Source organism: Sander lucioperca, chromosome 5, assembly GCF_008315115.2.
Source record: "Sander lucioperca isolate FBNREF2018 chromosome 5, SLUC_FBN_1.2, whole genome shotgun sequence".
NCBI lineage: Eukaryota > Metazoa > Chordata > Actinopteri > Perciformes > Percidae > Sander > Sander lucioperca.
Genome location: NC_050177.1, coordinates 28,352,857 through 28,378,727, shown reverse-complemented (window position 1 = coordinate 28,378,727; position 25,871 = coordinate 28,352,857). Strand labels below are relative to the sequence as shown.

The following is a 25,871-nucleotide window of genomic DNA, read 5'->3' as shown; positions in this document are numbered from 1 at the left end:
ATATGCCGATTTAGATTCCCTAAAGCTGTGCTCTTGGATCTATGTACTGAATTGGGTCCAGTAGAGAGGGCAACGCGCCGGAACCGTGCCATCCTGGTCCAAATAGGCTACAGGTCCTCGCCACTCTGAGGGCAACCGGCTGTTTCCAGAGGGAAATGTCAGACAGCTAAGTGTTTTTTTATATAAATATTATATATAATCTTCAACTTTATCACTGAGGCTTGTTTGGATATAATATAAAGTTCTGTTAAATCTTATTATATAGGTATGGTATATCGAAGCTGTCCCCGAGTGTTGTAATGCCTGCCGTTTTGGACGTATTATTAATACATGTAGTTATAGATCAGGTTTCCCTACACTGCGCAAGAACAGGCCGAAATTATAATTCAATTTGCAGCAATTCCTGAATGTCTGAGAAGTTTTTGCTTTTTGTCCGCCAGTCATCATGATTAGGTGTAACAACTGCCAGTGTCATTCATATACTGATCAGCATTCACGAGGTGCTTTGCATTGACTATTTATGGTTAAAAATGGTCGTGTACAGGTCGGGATAAGAGGCTGATCCACATACGCACACTTGTAGGTAATCTCTGATTTATAAAGGGAACATTGCTTACAGGTGTGCGTACACACGGTTTTATAAATCTTACTTTTTTTGGCGTACGCCATTTTGGGCTTTTGGGCGTACGTACACTTATAGTAAGGTTCCTACGCACAGTTTTATAAATGCGACCCCAGGACATTCCCTTAATGGTCTCCTAAGGTTCAGAAGAGACAGCCTTGAGCACCATGGGAAGCACCCACTGGGATATTGTCTGTCGCTTCACTACCTGTAGAAATCACTTTAGAAGAGGGAGACTGAAACCTCTCAGTAAAAGCAACATGGCAAGAAGAAATTGCTGATGTGTTCACTTATGTCTGAATGTGACTGTCCTCTGTCCAGCAGAAAGAGGCAAAAAAACACTACACTCAAACAGAGTAGTGGGTAGTAGAGCTTGTCCTTTAGGCAGTGATAGTGGACGTTCTCCATTCAGAAATTTCATATTCATCAGAATAGAAGAGTGTATGGCTCTATGCAATACTGTGTGTGAGAGAGAGAAACCAAATGGATTTGCAGTGAGGTCAAAGGAAGCTTAATAGCATTTATAATCAATGAGCAATTGTTCACAAAAGAAATCTGTGCTGTGGGGGTTTCTGTTCATGATACACAATATGGGAAGCCAAATGAACTACTACTATAGAGAGAAGAGCAGGCGATAAAATCATTTGCTTTTGTAATATAGAGAGAGATGGAGATGAAGGTACAGTTGAAGATAGAACATTGATTGTGGTTCCATCTAAGTGGTAAAATTATCCATGTTTACCTATGTTTTATTTCAGGTTATTTCAGTTGCATGGCAAGATGACAAAAATAAGATTGGTTATAAAAGGCAAATAGAAATGCAGAAAATGTAGGCTACTGTATGTGCATGCTTCTGTGTGTGAGGCGTTTTTTATATTTGTGTTTACGTGCTTCTCTCAAATCCCTGCATTCTGTCTTAGAGAGAGTTGCTCTGAGCACATCCGCTACACAGTCTAAATGAAAAGTGGATTACGTCTGCATTTGTGTGATTATTAACAGGTTTAAATGAGGGCAACTGATTCAAAAAGCATGTCTGTGGCATGTTTAAACAAAATCAGGAAATGTATTGGTGTATTTTGGATGAGTGGATGCATAATGCACAATTGTGAAAAAATGTGAGAAACCCCAAATAATTACTATTTCCTACTCAATTTACAGGTAGAATATAGTGTGCTATTCTGCACCTCCTTTACACTTTTTTTGTTTCTCATCTGTAGACTTAAATATACACATCAAAGGCAGAAATCACTATTTTTGAAAAGCATTGTATGTGTAACAACAACAATAACAAACTCATAGGCTTTGTATAATATGAATGAAAAATGTGGAATAGAACTGCAATGCATGTTTTTCTTTAGGACATAAACTCAGCAAAAAAAGAAACTTTTTTTCAGGACACTTTATTTTAAAGATACTTTTGTAAAAATCAAAATAACTTTAGAGATCTTCATTGTAAAGGGTTTAAACAATGTTTTCCATGCTTGTTCAATGAACCATAAACAATTAATGAACATGCACCTGTTGAACGGTCGAAAAGACAGTAACAGCTTGCAGGTGGTAGGCAATTGAGGTCACAGTTAAAAGAAAATTAGGAAAGTAAAGAGACCCTTCCACTGACTCTGAAAAACATCAAAAAAAAGACGCCCAGGGTCCCTGCTAATCTGAGTGAACGTGCCTTAGGCATGGTGTTATGTTAGGCATGTCATTGTTAGGCATGAGGACAGCAGATGTGGCCAGGGCAATACATTGCAATGTCCCTACTGTGAGACGCCTAAGACAGCGCTACAGGGAGACAGGAAGCACAGCTGATTATCCTCGCAGTGGCAGACCACGTGTAACAACACCTGCATAGGATCGGTACATCCGAATATCACACCTGCGGGGCAGGTACAGGATGGCAACAACAACCGCAAAAACTGGCCAGTCTGGTGCAGTACATGAGGAGGAGATGCACTGCAGTACTTAATGCAGCTGGTGGCCATACCCCCCCCCCCCTTTTGTTTAGGGACACATTATTCCATTTCTGTTAGTCACATGTCTGTGAAAATTGTTTAGTTTGTTTTAATTATTAAATATGTTCATGCAAATATTTGCATATGTTAAGTTTGCTTAAAATGTAAAAGCAGTTGAAAGTGACAGGATGTTTCTTTTTTTGCTGAGTATAGCTTATGTTAACTGTCAGAATGATGTATATCATGCTGCTGTATATGCAGCATTTTCTTAATGGTTTCTTATTTACATGTATTTTTTTGACAAAGAATTATGCTTGCAATGATAAAAGGACGGTTTTAGAGTTGATGACAGAATTGTGAGGATGTCAAGAGTCATGACAGGTGTAAAGTTCTGGACCGGGATTTGTTTTATTATGTTTTTAGGTTAACCTATTTTATGTGAGTTACTTAGACTTAAAAGTGTCCCAATTAATATTTTGATATAGGGCTTACCATCCTTCATGGTAACAAAGGTGGGTGTGAGCTACGGAGTAGGTGTGTCTTAATGAAAACAAAGCCAAGCTGCTGACTGTGGCAGATTTCTGCTCTGCTGCACAGGTTGAATTTCCAATTAGAGAGAGCTATATGCCTGTACAGTGTATCAAAGACCTGCAGTACCTATGCCCCCTTTAGTGCTGCAAGACGTGCAAACTCTTCATATATGGAGCCTGCTATTGCCAGCCAAGCACACAGATGCACTGATAAATAGAGATAGATTTGCTGTCAAGCACAAATGTTTACTAAGGAACAGGAGAGCCCTTGGGTAGAAAGGCCAAAAGGGTGCAGGAGAGAGATACGGAGGCACAGGTGAGAGAGACTGCATTGAAAGCACTCTGTTTCGTTGCAAGCTTGAATGCTTCTATACTGTAGACACACACACTCTCCCATTGTGTGTGTGTTTAATAAGTGTATTCGTGCCAAGAAATCCGCTGTCTCTGTGCATTTTAAGAACAAAATCTATTGCCTCAGTGACTCCAGGTCATTGGCGCTGACTTCACAGGAAAAACTTGCCTTGAACCGCTGGTCCTATGTCACCTTACATCTGTCACTGACTCATTTTTAGACCCACTGAAGGGCAAACTGCTCATTTGATGATGCAACAACTACTTTAGGCTACAGTATGTTGTTGGATCATAATATGAGCTGGTTTCTCATTTTTTTCCTTTTACTAATGATCTTTTATATTTGTGCATTACATTGTATATTATGTATGCGTCTTTCAAGTTCAAAATGTACTTTTACACCCAAATTCATCAGAATGTTATTTTAATACTATTTATTTTCCTTTTCTACAGTGGGGAGAACAAGTATTTGATACACTGCTGATTTTGCAGGTTTTCCCACTTACAAAGCATGTAGAAGTCTGTAATTTTTATCATAGGTACTCTTCAACTGTGAGTGACGGAATCTAAAACAAAAATCCAGAAAATCACATTGTATGATTTTTAAGTAATTAATTTGCATTTTATTGCATGACAAAAGTATTTGATACATCAGAAAAGCAGAACCTAATATTTGGTACAGAAACCTTTGTTTGCAATTACAGAGATCATACGTTTCCTGTAGTTCTTGACCAGGTTTGCACACACTGCAGCAGGGATTTTGGCCCACTCCTCCATAGAGACCTTCTCCAGATCCTTCAGGTTTCAGGGCTGTCGCTGGGCAATACGGACTTTCAGCTCCCTCCAAAGATTTTCTATTTGGTTCAGGTCTGGAGACTGGCTAGGCCACTCCAGGACCTTGTGATGCTTCTTACGGAGCCACTCCTTAGTTGCCCTGGCTGTGTGTTTCGGGTCGTTGTAATGCTGGAAGACCCAGCCACGACCCATCTTCAATGCTCTTACTGAGGGAAGGAGGTTGTTGTCCAAGATCTTGCAATACATGGCCAGATCCATCCTCCCCTCAATACGGTGCAGTCGTCCTGTCCCCTTTGCAGAAAATCATCCCCAAAGAATGATGTTTCCGCCTCCATGCTTCACGGTTGGGATGGTGTTCTTGGGGTTGTACTCATCCTTCTTCTTCCTCCAAACACGGCGAGTGGAGTTTAGACCAAAAAGCTCTATTTTTGTCTCATCAGACCACATGACCTTCTCCCATTCCTCCTCTGGATCATCCAGATGGTCACTGGCAAACTTCAGACGGGCCTGGACATGCGCTGGCTTGAGCAGGGGGACCTTGTGTGCGCTGCAGGATTTTAATCCATGACGGCGTAGTGTGTTACTAATGGTTTTCTTTGAGACTGTGGTCCCAGCTCTCTTCAGGTCATTGACCAGGTCCTGCCGTGTAGTTCTGGGCTGATCCCTCACCTTCCTCATGATCATCGATGCCCCACGAGGTGAGATATTGCATGGAGCCCCAGACCGAGGGAGATTGACCGTCATCTTGAACTTCTTCCATTTTCTAATAATTGAGCCAACAGCTTGGTAAGAAGGCAACAGCCTTCTTACCAAGCTGCTTGCCTATTGTCCTGTAGCCCATCCCAGCATTGTGCAGGTCTACAATTTCATCCCTGATGTCCTTACACAGCTCTCTGGTCTTGGTCATTGTGGAGAAGTTGGAGTCTGTTTGATTGAGTGTGTGGACAGGTGTCTTTTATACAGGTACCGAGTTCAAACAGGTGCAGTTAATACAGGTAATGAGTGGAGAACAGGAGGGCTTCTTAAAGAAAAACTAACAGGTCTGTGAGAGCCGGAATTCTTACTGGTTGGTAGGTGATCACATACTTATGTCTGCAATAAAATGCAAATTAATTATTTAAAAATCATACAATGTGATTTTCTGGATTTTTGTTTTAGATTTTGTCTCTCACAGTTGAAGTGTACCTAAGATAAAAATTACAGACCTCTACATGCTTTGTAAGTAGGAAAACATGCAAAATCGGCAGTGTATCAAATACTTGTTCTCCCCACTGTATGTTCAGCTTAGGGGAGTAAAGAACACAGATGTTTCTTCTACCTTTATATATTCCTTCCTACATACCAAAATGTTGAGATACAGTCAACCACTGAATATGCAACACTTCATTCACATGTTTTAATTGGCTGTCACCCATGCTACATTTCATCATAAGGCAGCAATATGATTCCATCACAGCCCTGACTAATAATTTCCTTCAAATTACGAGACATAGACTTTGTGCTCTGCAATGCTGTACCTCTGAGTTTTATAAATGGCACAATATGTGAGAATGGTCAGCACAAGATAGCATGCTCTATCCTCCCCTCTATTACACCAGCTACCAACAACTGCACCAGTCTGCAGCGAAATACTGTGAACGCAGCTCAACAGATCCTCAATGAGTTGTTGAGGATCACCACCACCAGCAGCACTATAAAATGGGATGAGAACATCACCGCTCTTATCTTCCTGCATCAACCTGACAAACTTAACATGTCACTACCAGTCCACTGGCCTCATTTAAAAGTCTTCTCGTATTTATACTTAAATATTATTCTGAGACCTATTCCAATATCCACAGAGCATAACACTGTACAGAAATGTACAGTATCTGCTTGATCCATATGACTTTACATTAAGTGGAATATTAAAACCAAAATGATATTTTTATGGCTACACAATTTTCTCCCTGTAGTTAAGGCTGATATAAAATATTTTGTATTTCTAGAAACATCTTCATTTGAATTTTAAAGCCCCATAAACAATTTACGAAGGGTTGCAAGTACTGTCAAACTTCTGATTGATCAACTACCAACTCTGCAGCTCTACACAACTTTTTGACACTTGTAGGTCATTGTTTTATTACAGACACACACACAGACAGTAGGGCTACTTTGCTGCAAAACTGGCACTTTCTTTAATGTTTTACTCTCCGTTTATAGTTCGATAGAATCCAATGAATAGCAAATACCGTCTCTTCATCATATCTACTCATAGTCTTAGTTTTAAGTTTAGTATTGTAAAACTATTGTAATGTTCACCACTTGCCACTTGCCGCAGTTATATTAAGACCAAATGAAAGTGATTAACGTTATACTCAAATCCCAGTCATGCAGGGACATATGTTTGGGTTTAGTGTTCTGCAATCTATGTACATATGTTGTCCATGTTGGACAGTTTCATGAATGGCTTTAAACACAAAGATATAAAGTATAGCTTACCTTTATTATGTCTGCTTGCCAGATGATAGGCCCTGGATCTATAATGTATATGTGTTTGAGTGTAGATGCTGTCCAGGTCCTGTCTCCAGGTGTCTGGGCTCAGGGATCTGAACAGCTGTTCCACAGTGTCAAAGGCAGCTATGGTCCGGTCCAAATCCTCTAATGAGAAAGGAACCTCTGTGACTGCCTTTGGCATGTGCTCTGCACCAATGTCCTGCAAAGAGCCAAAGGTAAAGACAAAATTAAGAATTCTATTATTCATTTGAGCCTATTCTAACTTCAGCAATTGTTCATTTATAACATGTTCACCTACAGCACATTAGGAGATCCCAGGTAGCTATGCGCCAAAACCTTTTGTGGGTCCCTTTATTATTTTTTCCACCAATTATTATTAGTGCTGTCAAACGATTAAAATATTTAATCGAGATTAATCGCACTAATGTCATAGTTAACTCGCAATTAATCGCACATTTTTATCTATTCTAAATGTCCCTTGATTTCTTTTTGTCCCATTATTTTTTCAACATGGAAAAGTGGATCGGCTTGCTTTGTGCAAATGTGTATCCATTAGGGCTGTTGGAACGAATGCCGAAATTCAAATATAATTCGAATAGTAGAAAAATCAATACTATTCAAATGCTGAAATTACTATTCGAATGTGACTTTTTTTTATAAATATGTTGGCTAACATTAGCTAATCTCCCTCTTCTCGCCTTGGCCTACCCGCATGTGTCGCTCATGTCACGTCTTATGAACAATAACTTAGCGGGAGTGAGAAACACAAGGCATTGTGAGGTCTAAGATAACGTTAGTACAACATTACGGAGCTAGCGTTACGTACCGAGTAACGTTAGTACAACATTACGGAGCTAACGTTACGTACCGAGTAACATTAGTACACAGGGGAGTGACAGGCTGCGGCTGGAAATCGTAAGAAGGACGGGAAATAGTTTTAACATGACTTTAAAATCGACTTCCACCGAGCCAAAGTGCTTATGTTAACATTAGTTAGCTCGTTCTTGTTTTCTAACTGCGTCGCGAGGTACAGTAACGTAAGCGTAGCTGGGAGCTTCATGAAGACAGCTAAAGGTAATGTTAGCTGTATTCTCAGTAACGTGACAATCTGCAAGAAACAGGTTGCGTATAAATCACTAAAATAGTAGTGACTGCCACGTTTGGCTTAGTTATTAATGCTGTTAGCATCATTTGTTACTTACCTAGCTAGTTTATGACAAAACGTTTCGGCTGTGCTTTCTAACATGATGTCATTGTGCTAACCGAGCACTGTTAGCCTTTACAACAGAGCTGCTTCACTGCACTTGTTGATAATGTTTCATTACAGAGTTCTCTGTTGATTTGGGTTTGTCGCTGTGTGCTCGTGGTGGAAAATGAATGTAAACAAAGTTGCGTGCAGGTCCCTTCAAGGCCAGGCTAATGTTGGAAGCCCCTCTAGTGTACGGAACGTGTAACAACAACCACATGCTTGTAATGCCATCGACAATGCATATGCCTGAGTAGTGTAGTACATATTATTTTACAGGCTGCAATTGACCATTAAATATTCAAATATTATTCGAATATTAAAAAAAATATCAAATGGAATTCAAATGGTATTATAGAGGAAGATTGACAGCTCTAGTATCCATGTGCTTCTGTCTGAAGTCATCCATTGTCACATCAGCTGTTTGCTTGGCCATCAAGTGGTATTTCAGACTGGACGTGCTGCGATGATAGCTCCGTTCACAACGACAAAACACACAGATCACTTTGGTCTTGTCAATGGAACCACTTGGCAACTTTTTAAAAGTAAACTTTCCATTCAGAATCTTATTGGCATCCATTTCGGCGTCTCGCGCTCGCCATCCACTCAAAACGTAACGTTAGCCTACTACTCTGGCCAGTTTCCAGTCTAGCTAGATCCGGTGTGGTGTTGTAGTTTTTCTAGTGTTACTAGTTGTTGCAACAGCATGTGAAAAAAACTACAAAGTTTGCTAGGCCAAAAAGAACGTTAATCTCGCAATAAACAAATCGGCGTTAACGCCGTTAATAACACGTTTAACTGACAGCACTAATTATTATGCAACACAGAACTATAATACAATCCCATTTAAAGGGTTACTGGAGAGCCAGGAAACACGTCACAAGGATTTTTGCAGTGTTTTATTATTTATTTATTTTTTACAAAATTTGGAAGCAATAGCTTTATGCACAGCGATAGAAGGAGTACTTCTGCAGCTGAGGAAACATTGGTTTTCTTTGTAAGCATTGAACATTTCAGACAGCTTTTGACATGACAAAAGTCAAAAGCTCCATTCGATTACTTTTCAAATAACTACATATCGTCATCTTTACTTTCACTATAAATTATTTAAAATTAGGGCTGTCAGCATTAACGCGTTAATCGCAATGTGATTAAGGGCCGAGCATAAAGCTATTTACTAGTGAAATAAGTTATTGTTATAGTGATTACATTATTATTAAACATTTAATTTTGACGATATGGCCTTAGCAATAAACAAGCCGTTCTTTAATGTTGCCAACTGTTTAGTACCCTTCTTTTTTTTAACTTTCTTAAAAAGTATCAGTTCAGGCACCGTTAAGGCACTGGTATCGTTTTAAAAGTACCGCTTTAGCACCGGTATCCAAACCAAACAATACCCAACCCTAATATTGACTCTAGATTCAAATGTGTGACTAGATTAAATATATAATAAACAAATACAAATCTTAAAATCAAGTTCATAAAGTCACTTTCTTTGCATTCATTTGATTCCCAATCAAGATACACTGGTAATAATTGCTTTCCATTGTTAATATGTACTTAAAAACAGTTCTGAAATGCAAAATAATAGAATTTTAATCATGTGATAAAACATGCGATTAATCGCGATTAACTATAGAAATTCAACGATTAATTGCGATTAAGAAAATTTAATTGTTTGACAGCCCTATTTAAAATGTATTTTGCTTTCATTTAGAGTTAGTTTTAAAGCCAATTAGAGGTTGAGAGCTAAAAATAAATATAATTAATGTATCACACTTTGTATTTTCTCATTAATGTGCCAACATGATCTTAATGTAAACAACTACAAATCACTGGGAAAACCCACAGAGTAGATGTTTTTCAGAGCCCCATTTGAATATAAAGTGGAGTAGGCCAACAAGATGCACATGTACATGCCATCTGCACTGGCAGTGACATATCCATAGATACACACAAAAAACATACACCGGGCACCCGGATGGCTTGGTTGGTGGAGCGGGCGCCCATGTGTGGAGGTTTGCTCCTCGACGCAGCGGGCCCGGGTTTGACTCCGACCTGCGGCCCTTTGCTGCATGTCATTCCCCCCTCTCTCTCCCCTTTCATTTCTTCAACTGTCCTGTCATTAAAAATGCCCAAAAATTGTCTTAAAAAAAAATAAGAAAAAACATACACCCACACACGTAACCATTATCAATCCATGCAGAACAACTGCCACACTGCCCAATGCACACTAATTATTATGGGCACATATGTCACTGAACCCCAACACTCGTGCACACAAATTACACCAATGTACTTATAAAAAAAACTTTGGAAAGAAATAAGTACATACATGCATGCATGTATTCTGTGTGTGGGTGTATGTTAGCCTATGCAAATGGACCATATGTCATATTACAGTAATTGGTGTAGCCATTGTTCTCCGTTGTGTTTAAGAAAACATATATTTGGTGTCAGATGACAGGGTTGGAAGGCAGGTAGGCTGTATTGGAATATCATATTTTCTGTGCAATAAACAGTATCTGCAAAAAAAAGTTATTAACAGTTTGAAACAAGAGAATTAAAGCATTAGTTTGAAAATATTGTATAAAACTGATGATGGTGATGACATTTCCCTAGCTGTACATTTATTTAAATTTTTTTACAAAACTATTAAATACACATCTATTCATTCTTCCATTCAATGGTTAATGTGTGAATGCTTTCTGCCAAAAAATATCTCTAATTATAACTGAGGTCAAGCATGCCTATTACATTTTAATTCTTGGATTTGAACTATTCTTAAATTCTTAAAGTGTGCATGTGTGTGCATGACTCACCAACATTGGAATAGTGACAGCCTCCCAGTTGGTGATGGATGCAGGCAGAGGACAGTCAAACTGCAGGAATGGACAGCAGAAATAACCAATCATCAGTTGATCAAATGAGCAGACAATGGACGAGAGTCCGTAAAGAAGAGAAGAAAAATAATGATTATTGCTTTGTTGGAATTGTGATCTTGTGTCAGGGAGTGGTGATACCTGTTTGGTGGGTCTGTGGGTATGCAACGGTTCTATTTCGTATAGGCTTCACCCTCTAAGAGCTGTTGCTATTGGGTTTACCCCTCACGCATGCACAGTCGTGAAAATTTCTTTCGCACCCTTGTGCCCTGCACACGCCTCTCTTACGTCCGCAGTCCGCTGCGAGACCAGAGATCTGCTCCCTATTTTTCTTCAGCGACAAGCAGTTTGAAGACTTCGAAGAACAGCGGTGTCCGCTTGTGTACCGATTGACGGACCGGCTACATCCTGCTGCCAGATCTCTGCCCGAGCTGCAAGGCGTGCCTTGGCCCGTTTCGCCGGGCTGGCACCCCGCCGGCCGCCAGGAGTTCTGTGCCCGCTTACTGACGGAGGAACTGAAGCGGCAGACGATGGCAGCCAGGCGGACAGTCAGGTAAGTTAAGGATACCAACAGCGGTGACACCCAGACATCCCGGAAGGGAATCTCTTTGGCGGGCAAGAGCCTGCTGACTTTGATCCCCCCAGAGATGGTTCTCTAGCCAGCACCGGCTCTCCCTCCTCCCCGTTGGAGAACTGGAGCACGAAACAGAAGAGGATTACGGAGCCCCGCATCAGCGGCTTTCTCCTCCGCATCGGGCAGGATCCCTGCCAACCACTAAGGTTTTTGTTTTCGACCTGTGTGAATGCTGAGTAAACATTCTCCGAACTCGGGAGACGGACGGCACTAATGTCTCGCTATGCACCATTCACCAGGGTCCAAGGTTCCCAGCGGTCCCGCCACTGCGGCAGGTCCATGCTCGCTTCACTGACCGTGCACACGTGTGCCGCCTAGGTGACCGCGGCGCAGAACAACATCGCTCTGCTGTCTCCGCCATGACCGCTAAGCCTTTGGCTGTCCCCCGGAGTTATATCGACATCTGGCTGCACATGTCACAGCGGAACATCTGCCTGCACAGGTCACAACTCCCAGCCAATAGCAGACATGTGCTCTTGGACGGTCCCATTGCCCCTGGTGGGTTGTTTGGACCGCAGCTTGGACAGCCACGAACTATAGGTAATGGAGGGGATGCGGAAACACACCTCCTGGAGAGCGGCGCCTCGGCCACAACAGCGGCACCAAGATGTCAGCTTAAGGAGATGGCGCTCCACCGTGCCGCCCTCCTCCACCGCGGCGGTATCCCCCGCCAAACATCAAACCGATGTGGCCATAAGGCCCTGTGGGCAGCACCCACCTGGTCCAATCAGAATCAGAATCAGAAAGGGCTTTATTGCCAAGTACGTTGCACATACGAGGAATTTGTCATGGTGTTGTTGGAGCATGTCACACATACAAATATAAGAAGGATAAAAAGAATATAAACAATATAAGTATAAACATATACACACAGTATGTATTAATAACGATAAAATTAAATTAAATAAATAGTAAAATAAGTTAAACAGTAGTAAAAAGGAACGCTACAGCAGAGTAGGTACAGAGTAGGTACAGAGTAGGTACAGAGTAGGTACAGTAGGTACAGAGTATTTACAGTGGGGTGTGGAGAGAGTCAGGATGGATTCCGGGCCTTGTTAATAAGGCTAGTGGCGGAGGGGAAAAAACTGTTTATGTGGCGTGAGGTTTTGGTCCTGATGGACCTCAGCCTCCTGCCAGAGGGGAGTGTCTCAAAGAGCTTGTGTCCGGGGTGGGAGGGGTCAGCCACAATCTTTCCAGCACGCTTCAGAGTCCTGGTGGCGTATAGGTCCTGGAGCGGCGGCAGATTGCAGCCAATCACCTTCTCAGCTGACCGAATGACACGCTGCAGCCTGCCCTTGTCCTTGTACCAGATGGTGATGGAGGATGTGAGGATGGACTCAATGATGGCTGTGTAGAAGTGCACCATCATTGTCTTTGGCAGGTTGAATTTCTTCAGCTGCCGCAGGAAGTACATCCTCTGTTGTGCTTTCTTGACGAGGGAGCTGATGTTCAGCTCCCACTTGAGGTCCTGGGAGATGGTAGTTCCCAGGAAGCGGAAAGACTCCACAGTGTCAATTGTGGAGCCGCAGAGGGTGATGGGGGCAGGTGAGGCTGGGTTCTTTCTGAAGTCCACAACCATCTCCACTGTCTTTAGAGCGTTGAGCTCTAGGTTGTTTTGCTTGCACCAGGTCACCAGGTGGTCAGCCTCCCACCTGTAGGCGGACTCGTCTCCATCAGAGATGAGTCCGATGAGGGAGGTGTCGTCCGCAAACTTCAGAAGCTTGACGGACTGGTGACTGGAGGTGCAGCTGTTGGTGTACAGGGAGGAGAGCAGAGGAGAAAGAACACAGCCCTGGGGGGATCCGGTGCTGATGGCCTGTGAGTCGGAGACGTGTTTCCCCAGCTTCACATGCTGCATCCTGTCAGACAGGAAGTCAGTGATCCACCTGCAGGTGGAGTCAGGCACACCAAGCTGGGAGAGCTTCTCCTGAAGCAGAGCCGGGATGATGGTGTTGAAGGCAGAGCTGAAGTCCACAAACAGGATCCTGGCGTAGGTTCCTGTGGAGTCCAGGTGCCGGAGGATGTAGTGGAGGGCCAAATTGACTGCATCGTCTACAGACCTATTGGCTCTGTAGGCAAACTGCAGGGGGTCCAGGAGGGGGTCGGTGACGGCTTTGAGGTGTGAAAGCACAAGGCGCTCAAAGGACTTCATAACCACAGAGGTCAGGGCGACGGGTCTGAAGTCATTAAGTCCTGTGGTCCTTGGCTTCTTGGGGACAGGGATTATGGTTGAGGTCTTGAAGCAGGCTGGCACGTGACATGTCTCCAGTGAGGTGTTAAAAATGTCTGTGAACACTGGAGACAGCTGGTCAGCGCAGTGCTTCAAGCTGGATGGGGAGACAGCATCCGGTCCAGCAGCTTTCCTGGGATTCTGTCTCCTAAAGAGTCTGTTGACGTCCCTCTCGTGAATGGAGAGAGTCGTCACTGAGGTGGGAGGGGGGGTGGAGGTGGAGGGGACCTTTAAGGAGGGCATTGGTGGGGGGGCCCAGGACCCTGCTGAGGTGGGGGAGGTGGAGGTGATGCACAGTGGCTGTAGCTGTAGGGAGGTGTCGTGGGGAATGGTGTCAGGACTGTCCTTTTGTCTTTTGTCTTGTCCTCAAATCGACAGTAGTACTCGTTCAGGTCGTTGGCTAGGTGTCGGTCATTGAAGGAGTGGGGGGTTTTAGGCTTGTAGTTGGTGATCTGCCTAAGTCCTTTCCAGACAGTCGCAGAGTCGTTAGCTGAGAACTGGCGTTGGAGCTTCTCAGAGTACCGTCGTTTAGCCTCCTTCACTGCCTTGTTAAACTTGTACTTCGACTCTTTAAATCTGTCTTTGTCCCCACTCCTGAACGAGTCTTCCTTAGCCAGCCTTAACCTTCTGAGTTTGGCTGTGAACCAGGGTTTGTCATTGTTGTAACTCACCCTGGTGCTTGATGGAACACAGCAGTCCTCACAGAAGCTGATGTATGACGTCACAGCCTCTGTGTACTCATCCAGACTGTTGGTAGCAGTCCTGAACACATCCCAGTCAGTAGAATCCAAACACGACTGGAGATCCTCCACAGCCTCACTAGTCCACTTCCTTGATGTCCTCGCTACAGGTTTGCAGAGCTGTAGTTTCTGCCTGTAGGCGGGGATCAGGTGGACCATGATCCACCCCTGAGCCGCCTCGCAAACAGCGGCGGCAGTGACAGTGATGGGGTGCCGGGAACGCATGTCTCACTCCAGCTGAGAGTTGGAAACAACCTAAAGAGCAGTTTCCTCTGTCAGTCCACTTTTGTCCCTTCTGAGCATCTTGTGGCCACTGAGACACACATTCCCCTCACACACACAGACAGGCTCGCCGCCACGCTCACATGCAGTAACGCAGGCGATGTCAAGCCACACTGTGTGCCTACCACGGCTTGTGAGAAACGAACAAATTGCTTCACACAGCGGCGGGGAGGGCACGATACTCACTGCTATGTAAACAGACAACACACAGACATGCACGTGCCCGCTCTCGGAACGCTGTGCTGTGTGGAAAAGCATGTTACCCATGATGAACACATGGATGTTGAAGCTAATCACAAATGGCTATACGCTTCAATTTGCCAGCCCTCCCGCGGTTCTTACCGGCGTGGTAAAAACTATCATGCTATCTCAAGTTCAGATAATGGCTCTGACGTCAGAGCTGGTGGAGCTGCTGGAAAAAGATGCTATAGCCTAATCTCTTGCATCCCTCCAGAGGAGGAGAACGACGTTTTTTCAGGGAGCAAATGGGAGGGATGAGACCGATGCTAGACCTGTCTTTGTTCAACGGGTGCATCCTGGTTCCACATTTTGACTGCCATACACGCGTCGCAGTGTGCCCGGCCATTGTTTCACTTCCATCGACCTGAGGGCACGTTCACATTCCGGTCATACCCAAACAGAAAATTCCTGTGCTTCTCCTTTCTGGGAGTTCAATAGACAACCGGCTGCCATTCTGCTAATCTCTGGCCCATCGTACGCCCTCCAAATGTATCAAGGCGGTTTTTCAGCCATTACGCAGAGGGGATCATGGTTCTGTTAGACGACCTAATCCTTATGCCACCCCCACAGAGAGCTGCACTCCACGCAGTAGAGGCTGTGCAGCATCTACAAACACTGAATTCGCCATAAACTGGTAGGGTTTGCCGATCCCCTCACAGTTTAGTATAGTAGTTGTAGTTGTAGTAGTAGTACATAGTTTATCTGGTGTGGACATAAACTCTGCCACTATGAAAACCAGGCTGAATGCATTAAACTCTCCGCTGTCATACATTGCGCCTCACAGGGTGGTATCGGCGCTGTCAGTGATGCGTCTGCTGGTGCTGATGCCCGCGAGTCACATAGTGGCTCCTCTAGGACATGAGTAAACACACACATTGCACATGAGGAAAAATTCAGAGATGGTTCGGCTGCCTGCACCTCGACCCATCACGTCACAAGAGGCACATGCTGACCATATCTTCCTCTCTACAGTCAAACCTGGCCTAGTTGAAACCCCCCATGCCCCCATGCTCTATAATCGGGGGTTTCCCCTTGGGAGGGTGACGTCACACGTAACAGACACAGACGCATCTCTCGTTGGATGGCAGGGCAAGTCCGAGTCCCAGGTTGTGGGAGGGAGATGGGGAAATCCTCCATCTCTCCTCATTGCCTGGAGCCTGCCACGGTGCTAAAAGTCCTGAAACACTTTGCTCTGAGTCTGTCAGGTAGACGTGTCGATAAGAACAGACAACAAGAAAGCAGCGGGTACACTCAGCCTGGCTATTAGAAATAGCCAGGAGCCTGCTGTTGTCGTCACACAGACACCTGTACTTAATCAGAGCGGCATACACTCCAGGGTTACTAAACCACGCAGCAGACCTAATGTTGGGTCCCTCTCACAACGAGCGGAAATTAAATCCCACTCTTGTTCAGATGCTGTGGAACAGGTTGGGAGGGCAAAAGTGGATCTGTTCGCCTCACGAGAGAATGCACAGTGTGCACTATGGTTCTCTATGAAGACGAGAGATTGTTAATGACGATAAGAGAGGCCCGTGCATGGCACAAGGGTGCGAAAGAAAACTTCACAACTAGGCATGCGCGAGGGATAAACCCAATAGCAACAGCTCTTAGAGGGCTATGCCTATACTCATAGAATCTGAAGTTACAATACGTAACTATAGTTCCTTCTGTTGCAGAAACTGTATTGAAAGTGTATCTGCGTTGGATAGCCGACTGCACTTTAGTGGTTATGCCACCTGGTTTATTTCTTTTTTTTCTCAGACATGATATTCATGTTGTGTATATTTTAGGGCTGTCAGCATTAACACGTTAATCGCGATGTGATTAAGGGCCGAGCATAACGCGTTCATTTTTTTTAATCGCATTAATCGCATGCCGGCATTTATTAATTTATTTTACACTTCATTCGGCTTCGCGCCGTGCCTAACAGTCTACTATTTTAACCCTTTGCTGCACCGTTACTTATCATCAAGCTGCGATACTTCCTACTGTTGCAGACAGCAGGCATGATGGAGAAAGACAGCAGCAACACAGTTCAGGATGGTGCTTTTTATTTTCCAAAACTCCAGGACGGCTCAGTAGACAAGTCGAAAGCCATATGCACATTGTGTAAAGCCGAATTAAAATATCACCGAAGCACGTCAAGCTTGAGCTACCACCTATGAGCTAATTAACGTGACTCAGGTTGATACTACCCACTAGCATGCTACCCACTCAGGCAAAACAGTATTTTGGAGAGTGCCACTTGCCGACCTGTGGATGAAACCAAATCCAAAAAAATTACTACAGCTCTTGCGAAACGGGTGGCAACTAACTGCAGACCTGTCAGCATCGTAGAAGACTTGGGTCTTAAAGACGTACTACGGTTGGCATGTTCTGACCTGTCTCGTTGCCGTCGAGGGGGACAGTAGTTTTCACACATACACAGCCTGTATGACACGGAGAAAGCAGCCCAACTGGAACTGCTGCAAGGTGCTGCAAACGCTGTCTCATTAACCGGTGATCACTGGACGTCACTGAGTAATCAAAATTATTTAGGAGTTACTAAACACTATATTGACTCTAGTAAGGATAGGGATTTTTAGTTTTTTAGTTAGGTACTTGGAGGAATTGTGCAATAATGACAGATTCACACATTTTTCTTTTGTTTACAGTAAAGAAATAATAACAAATACAAATCTTAAAGTAAAGTTCATAAAGCAACTTTCTTTGCATTCATTTGATTCCCAATCAAGATACACTGGTAAGAATTGCTTTCCATTGTTAATATGTACTTAAAAACAGTTCTGAAATGCAAAATAGAATTTTAATCATGTGATAAAATATGCGATTAATCGCGATTAACTATAGAAATGCAGCGATTAATCACGATTAAAAAAAATTTATCGTTTGACAGCCCTAGTATATTTCTTCATTTGCTCACAGTTATTGTAAGTGATGGTTGAGGGGAGGCAACTGCAGGAATACCACATGTAAAGGGTTAAAGGGTGCAGCTAAAGGCAAATGGATTACATCTACGGTATCACTCCAATGCTCTTACTAATTTACTATTCAAATAGTTGCCTTCAAACACAGCTTGTCGGAGATGGGGTGGAGTTTCACATGTAAGGTTATGCAAGATGTGTGTACCTGTCTAGCTGATGGTCTGTCAGTATGTCAGGAAAGTCCTAAAAGAATTCCAGGTGAAGCTGGTCACAGCATGCCTCTCTGTGTGTTTGTGGAAGCAATCCGACTCTGGTCAAAGCACGTTTAGATGATAAGCTCTCGTCATGACATATTTGGAACACATACACACATTCTTTATTGTTTTCTTTCTCTCCGAGACACGCACGCAAACACACACACACACACACACACACACACACACACACACACACACACACACACACACACACACACACACACACACAAGCTGTCTCTGGCATCACCCTTTTTACACACACATACAATTTCACTGGCAATCAAATCCCTCTCCTTGAAGAGTCTTAAATACTATCTTCAGTCAATATGGAACAGTAAATCTGTCTCAACCACACATCAAATACACTGTACCCTCACTTTGTGTGTGTGTGTGTGTGTGTGTGTGTGTGTGTGTGTGTGTGTGTGTGTGTTTGTGTAAGTGTGTGTCTGCAAAGTTGACATCAAAGCCTGTCGGTGTGCAAAGTTTTAGTTTAACAGATTCTCACATGTGGAGTTTGGATAAATGTACTCATACACATAAACGCAAACCCAAACCAGCTGTGATTGAGGTCAGAAGTGTGTGTGTGTGTGTGTGTGTGTGTGTGTGTGTGTGTGTGTGTGTGTGTGTGTGTGAGTAAATGCGTGTTTACATAGTCCTAGTCTCATTTCCTTTTAAGGTTAAATGCCTCATCAAGCACATCTGGGCCACTTAATAGGTTCGGAAAAATGATTGAGCCATGGATGTAGAGGGATGACCAAAATTCTCTGAGCATCCAGGCTGTAGTCACCTGCCAGCTACAGTACCAAACTTTAACCTACTTATCCCTTGCTTATTTTTGAAATGTTTGTATTATTACTTGCTTTTTGCAAATTTATATTTGTTGATACTCATTAGAAAGTAGATTGTTGATGTTTTAAACTGATGAAAAACATTTCCAACTGTAGTTTGGTTTACTTATTTTGGCCTTTTAGTTCTCATGCATTTAATGTTCACACTGCTTTATAATAATAATCGAATCAAGAGGACTTACTGGTAACTAAGGTTGGGTATCGTTTGGATTTTTTCCGATACCGGTGCTAAAGCGATACTTTTAAAACGGTGCCGATGTCTAAACGGTGCCTGAACCGATACTTTTTAATAAAGTTTAAAAAAAAAAGAAGAAAATAAAGAAGGGTACTAAACAGTCGGCAACATTAAATAATGGCTTGTTCATTGCTAAGGCTATATGGTCAAAATTAAAGATGTTATAATAATGTAATAACTATAACTTATAACAATAACTTATTTCACCAGTAAATTGCTGTTGGATGACAAAAACAACCACCAGATGTGAAAAGGGTATTTTACAATAACTTTGAATGCACCACGACGCTACCTGTTTTAAGTGAATGCACCGTCTGTGTTGTTTAACTCCGACAACGGCAGCTGCTGCGCTGCAGAGTCCCGCTGTTGGAATCCTCTACAGTAAAATACAGTCACACTTTACACTGTTTAACGTTAGCTGTCAGCATTTTAACCGTGTTTAATCCAGCTGCTAGCTAAAGGTAGGCTAACATTACCTGCTGTCGAGTGTAGTGTAAAGTCAGGCACCGAAATGAGGCACCGAAATTTTCGTTCTTATTCGGTCTCGTTACTACCGTTTACGTCGGCACCGGTACCCTATTGGCACTGCGTTTCGGTACCCAACCCTACTGGTAACTCATTCATTCATCAGTTTTCATCAGTCATCCTGCATATGTGTGGGAAAATCAATTTCAGGTGAATGACAGTGAGGCATGCTGCACTTTGCTTATTTATCTTCTCTGCTGTCAAAAACAGATGAACATGTCGAAAAAAGGCGTCTTGTACTGTAATATTGCAGGGGATACCAAATATAATCATGTACATAGTGTATATACTTTCTTGACAGGTTACAGTCAGCAGATGGATTCAATAGTAGTTTATTTTTTGAACGCATGCTAAAATCGCGTATTCTATCACACAAACCTGTGGTTGGTCTGCTTTGCTTTCACACCACAAGAACCAGAGTTTGTTTGATTCACACAAAAACAGGCTAGGTGTGAGGGCACCCTAACAATTTACAGATTACTGTAACTGATTTTCGTTTTGCTATACAAAGCAGTATAAATCACATGAAAATATAGTATTTCTACATTTTGGATTATATGATTTCTTATAATAGCCTCTGTTAATTTCATGTAATGTTAAGAAATGGCATGCAAAATGTGGTGGCTACATCTGGAACTCTTGCTTCAAAAATAAAAAGTAGTCCACAGGACAAACAAAGACTTTTTTGGGTTTTGTCAAGTTGCTAAAATAAGCTCATTTTGTGGCTGAATTGTTTCTGAACATAATTTTGAGTACACTTTCTGAAGCAATATTTGTTATAAAAGCTAAAAGTAATATTTCCAGGAATGACGCCATATTCACCGGTGGTGAGGAAATAGATTCTTATTTACAGTTGCAGTCTACTGGAGGGGACACCAGGGAGCTACCCTTTTCAACCTCCATTTTGTACAGTTTGGACAGTGGAGCATCTGAGGATTAAGTGTGTGAAGGAGATGGGGAGGAAGGCAAGAGCATTTCCCTGTTGACTTTTACTCCACATGACCGGTTATCTCGCTTACAGCCAGAGGACATTCAAGTTAGTAGATAAATCACACCGGCCACATTTATGCTGTCTCATCTGTGTCTGAGTCTTAGCTCATTTTCAAGTTGAAGCCTGGAAAATGCAGTTTACTGTGACACTTCCGGTCTTAATCTGCAGTACATTTGTGTTAATATATCAGGGTCATTAAATTATTGGAAATGTACATCTTCACTGTAATTCCAGCAGAAGCAACAAAGGCTGGCTTGGTGTTCGCAAACCCACAGCTCGGTACTTTGGAGGACTTAGGGACTGCTAAACTGAAATAAAGTAGTGCCACCAAGAACCTCTAAAATAGATATGTCAACAACACTCAAATCAAAAACACACTAATGATGATATAACATGATACTTGAAAGTGTTTGTTCTGTTTATCATTAAGCATTATCTCTCACACACACACACACACACACACACACACACACACACACAAAGGTATTGTTGGTTTCATTTTCTGTCATTTCTGTGTCTCCAGTCTGTATGAGAAGCACATGTGTCGGATGACTCGCAATGGGATTCTGGCAACTAACTTGGATAATATGACCTAAACTTTTCCACTGCACCTGACTAAGCAGCACTTCTTCTCAGGACTACCCACCATGCACGTGCAGAGCGGTGGGGGGGGGGGGGGCTATGGGTGCTTGAGCACCTGCCCCTTTTGCCCCTCAAGGCCAAAGTGCCCTTTTTTTGTCCAGATTTTTTTTTCACCTTTTTTCTTTGACGATGGCCCACAAGTGTTCCGTTTAAGAATAATATTTAACAATAATAATTCGCTAGATAAAACGACCTAAATGTTCATATCACATGATGACCAGGCTTCCTGCCAGGTGCGCCACTTAGATACAAGTGAGTCCATGCCATCCGTCGGCGGCGCGGCCAGCAAGAGCGAGAGAAAGTTGAAGTGCAGGTAAGTATGCTTTTGAAGTGAATGAGAATGCATGCATGCACATTTGGTTTGTTATAAAGGCCTCTAGCCGCTGCCGCTACATAACGAGTCTCCTCCAGGATTAAAACAGCCAGCAGGCAGCTAACTTTGAAGTAGTCACACTTCACGGTAACTGCACGAACTGCCGCGGCCACAATTACTCATCGTGTGATAGCCTTATGGCGTCACCGTTTCATTCTCTGATACACAAGAGAAGACAGCAGCAGTTCTCTGTAGGATAACAGAAGTGTGTGTGTGTGTGTGTGTGTGTGTGTGTGTGTGTGTGTATAGCAGTAGTTCTCTGTAGGTTAACAGAAGTGTGTGTGTGTGTGTGTGTGTGTGTGTGTGTAGCAGTAGTTCTCTGTAGGTTAACAGAAGTGTGTGTGTGTGTGTGTGCAGCAGCAGTAGTTCTCTGTAGGTTAACAGAAGTGTGTGTGTGTAGCAGTAGTTCTCTGTAGGTTAACAGAAGTGTGTGTGTGTGTGTGTCTGCTTTCTGCCTCTCAACCAGCAGCCCACTTAAAAGAACATGTCACTTCTTTGGGAAATTAGCTTAGGTTATTTGTAGTCTACGGTGTAGGTTGGTGGTCTATACATTTTGACTTAATAAAGGACATCCTTATATTTTGAGAAAATAATCTGAAACATGCTGCATACCTTTGCAAATCCCTTTCTGATTCAAAGCCTACTAGCCCACTGCTACAGAAATCTGATAGTCAGCTCAGGGTGCACTTATGGTTTGATATCTCGTTATCGTGTAATTGTGTGAATGTAGTCTTCTCTATGTAAGGCTCTATATTTCATTTTGAGGTATACAGTATTGTGGATTTAGTATTATGTAACATTTCATATTCCACTTTCTATATACAGTTTGGATACTGTATGTAAGATTACATTTTGCTTGGACAACAGTTGCATTTTTTGGATATATTTGTGTGAATGTAATCGAAGGCTCCATATTTCATTTTGAGGTGTACAGTATTGTGGATTTAGTATTATGTTAAAATATACAGTTTTTAAAATAAAGATGACATTCTGTATATTGTTAGCAAATCTTGTTCCATATGCCCTTTTTTGAATTTCAGCCCCTGCCCCTCAAAAGGTCTCTGCACGGCCCTGCTACCCACCCAAAATGCATTACTGTTACTTGTATAATTTCAGACAGAAAAACCAATAATAAATCTATAAGGTTCTGAAGTCTTACAAAAATAAACTCAGAACTGCTTCTGTTCACTATAAATCTGATTTGTGCACTTATAAAGTTATTTTTTCTCTCTAACCAAATAGCTCCTAAAATGTTAATCTTTTGCAACTCAAAAGCACTCATTACTTCATGTAGCCTGCACTGCAGATGACGAATCACACCCGCTGAACAGGATTTTAAAAGGATCAAAGAATAATGATTTGGGGGGAAAACAGTGACATGAATAATGAGTAAGGCCTCTCTTTGACTGGAGTGTTGCCTGCAGATGGTAGGCTTTTGTTTCTTCAGAGGGGTATCAGTCTTATATTAGACATAAAAGTCAATTTAGGTCACAATCTGTAAAAACCTACCCAAACTTATTGTTAAAAAAATAAGTTTCTTATTTAAAGAGACCCAATCCAAAATAGACCCAAGGATAATAGGACCCGATCTGAAATGTTGTCAACCTAGTTAGACCCCATTTACACTTGTATGATTAAAAGCCATACGAGTTTTATACAATCTCTCCATTCACCAGAAAATCTGATCGCAATCGGTCTTGGTTTTCCCAGGCTATATGCAAATCTGCGTACGCCTCACTCCAACACAGCGAGTAATGTAAATGCTCCTGAAGCCATTTTTGTAATCACCTAAAGATGAGGAAAGGAAAATGGAGAGTAAATTGGCACTTCAGCAGTTAAGTTACAACAATAACAGTTCAGCAGCTACCTGGGACAATTGTGCAGAAAACAAACATGTGTAACTCATACTGATGGGACTACAAGCGAGACAAATGATCATCTTCTTGGCTTTTACTGACAGATCAGTGTTCTCCTATCCTCAGATCATTCAGTGGTTGAACTTATCAGGCATCATATTGTTATGCCTTAAGCATTACTATGTGTTGAAATAGTTTGAGACGCTTTTCCTGAAGTTTAATGAGACAGACCAATCAAATAGCTATCCAAGATGCATGAAGAGTCTAAAGAGAGAACACCAACACTGCAGTGGCACAATGCTGCTCTAATTAACAATCAGCCACAAAAGGTCAATTAGAGCAGCAATACATGTCATTTTTCCTGCATGTCACAGTTCACAATCTCCCTTTGACCTCAAAGAATACATTTTTCTCTGGTGAAAATTGTGACTCACGTGATCAGAGATGATAGTGTGTCTGCTCGGGTATTAAACAAGACAAGACCCACACATATTTGAAACATGGCAGAGGTTTAGTAATAAAAGTGTGTTTTGTTTTGGTCTTTTATTCAGTCTCTTTTCCCTTTATGCTTCCATCTCATTTGACTATACCTTTTCTTTCTCTCTCTCTCTCTCTCTCTCTCTCTCTCTCTCTCTCTCTCTCTCTCTCTCTCACGGACCCTATTTTGCTTTCCCTCATGGTTTTTCCTTTATCTAGTCAACCTCAAAGCTCACTACCTCACAAATGCCTCTCTCTCAGTCTGCCTCTCTCAGTTCAGGTTGTTTTAGTCATTAGCTGACATGCTGATACCATCTCAGACACCTGTTCTCTCCTTCCAATGCTGCCTCTCCTCATTCTCTCTCTGCCTCTCTTCCTTCTCTCCTCACGCTGCCTCCTCTCCTCCTCCCTCTTATCTGTTCGACAGGTCTGGAGAGAACAAATTAGACCTGCTAAATTAAGCCACACACACCGCTTCAGTCTAGCTGAAGGGAAGCTGTGTGAGTGAGTGAAAGATGGAAAGATACAAACACACACACAAACACAGGAGCTCTTTGGAAAATGGGTAAAACGGATCAAATAAGATAAACCTCAGGAGCTAGCTTCTGTTTTAAATGTACAGAGGTGTAATTAATTGACCAGAGGAGGATTATAACAAGTAGTGAGGAGGGAGGGAAGACAGAGAGAAGCAGTAAGAGTCTAAGAGAGAGAGATAAGGCAATTATATTTTGAGGTACATTTACTTTGTTGTCATTATGTTGGATTGAACGTGGTAAAGTGGCTCACTAGTATTTTATAGTTGAGGTTGTTAAAGGCTCATCTGGCTCAAACATACAGTTTATGTTATGGCTGTGTTGCCCTTACACTGTGTTTCATGTATGTTGGTTACCATAGCAACCTGGCACATGGATTTGTTGTAGTGTAGGGCCTTTAGGTCACTGCATTTCTGTTATAGAGACACCACTTTACTGGTGATTTTTAGCTGGTATTTGAAATTTTGTGTGACTTCAAATGCTTTGCACAGTACATCACATGTACACCTATATACATACAAATGTTTTTGATTTTAAATCTACTTTCCTGTACCTTTCAAAATTACCTCCAACTCAACCAGCTGTAGCTTACACATTAATATGTGTATATATAGCGGTCATTCTGCATTAAGAGTACTGCTGATAATACTTTGAGAACCTTAAGTTTAACTTAAGCTTTTACTTGTAATTGAATATTTTTACATTAATACTGTTACTTAAAGGCGTGACAAGTATTGTATGTGTAGCTAAGCCTGATATACAATATCTTACAGTATTCCTCTGTGATATTGTTGCTCAAAAACTAATACAAACACATCAATGAGCCACACAACTGTACTGGGTGATGTTATTACATTGCGATGAACATGGGCACTGTTTTTTTTTGAGTCAATCCCTCATACATCCCTGCTGCCACTAATACTAGCTAACATACAAAATATGTATTGATCCACCGCTAAAAATAGTCCCCAACAAATGCACAGTTTACTCCAGTTTGAATGACATTTGCTATAAACTACAATGCCCAGCTGTTAATTACCAAACCCTAAAAAAAATCTTTATTTTAACATCTTCAGTAGAAACCAATGAGCTTTGTATTGAGCGCCACATACAGGGTAGGGACGTTAAGTAATGCCTAACAAAGGTTAAATTGGTTTTCATGGGATTTGTTGACAATAAGAAACACATAGAATAATGACAGCCTTATCAT

The 25,871-nt window shown here is 42.2% G+C and overlaps 1 protein-coding gene across 2 annotated transcripts in view; it reads right to left on the bottom strand.

Moving 5' to 3' along the window:
• pdgfd (platelet derived growth factor d) overlaps positions 1-25,871 on the bottom strand; it is a 74,929-nt gene that overhangs the window by 9,770 nt on the left and 39,288 nt on the right. Inside the window, exons 4-5 of one of the 2 annotated variants that reach the window (XM_031297230.2) lie at positions 10,815-10,874; positions 6,732-6,945 (exon numbers count right to left, since the gene is read on the bottom strand). In XM_031297230.2, coding sequence (XP_031153090.1) covers positions 6,732-6,945; positions 10,815-10,874 — 274 coding nt within the window. The remainder of the gene's footprint in view (positions 1-6,731; positions 6,946-10,814; positions 10,875-25,871) is intronic. The other variant, XM_036001646.1, reaches the window with a different exon arrangement.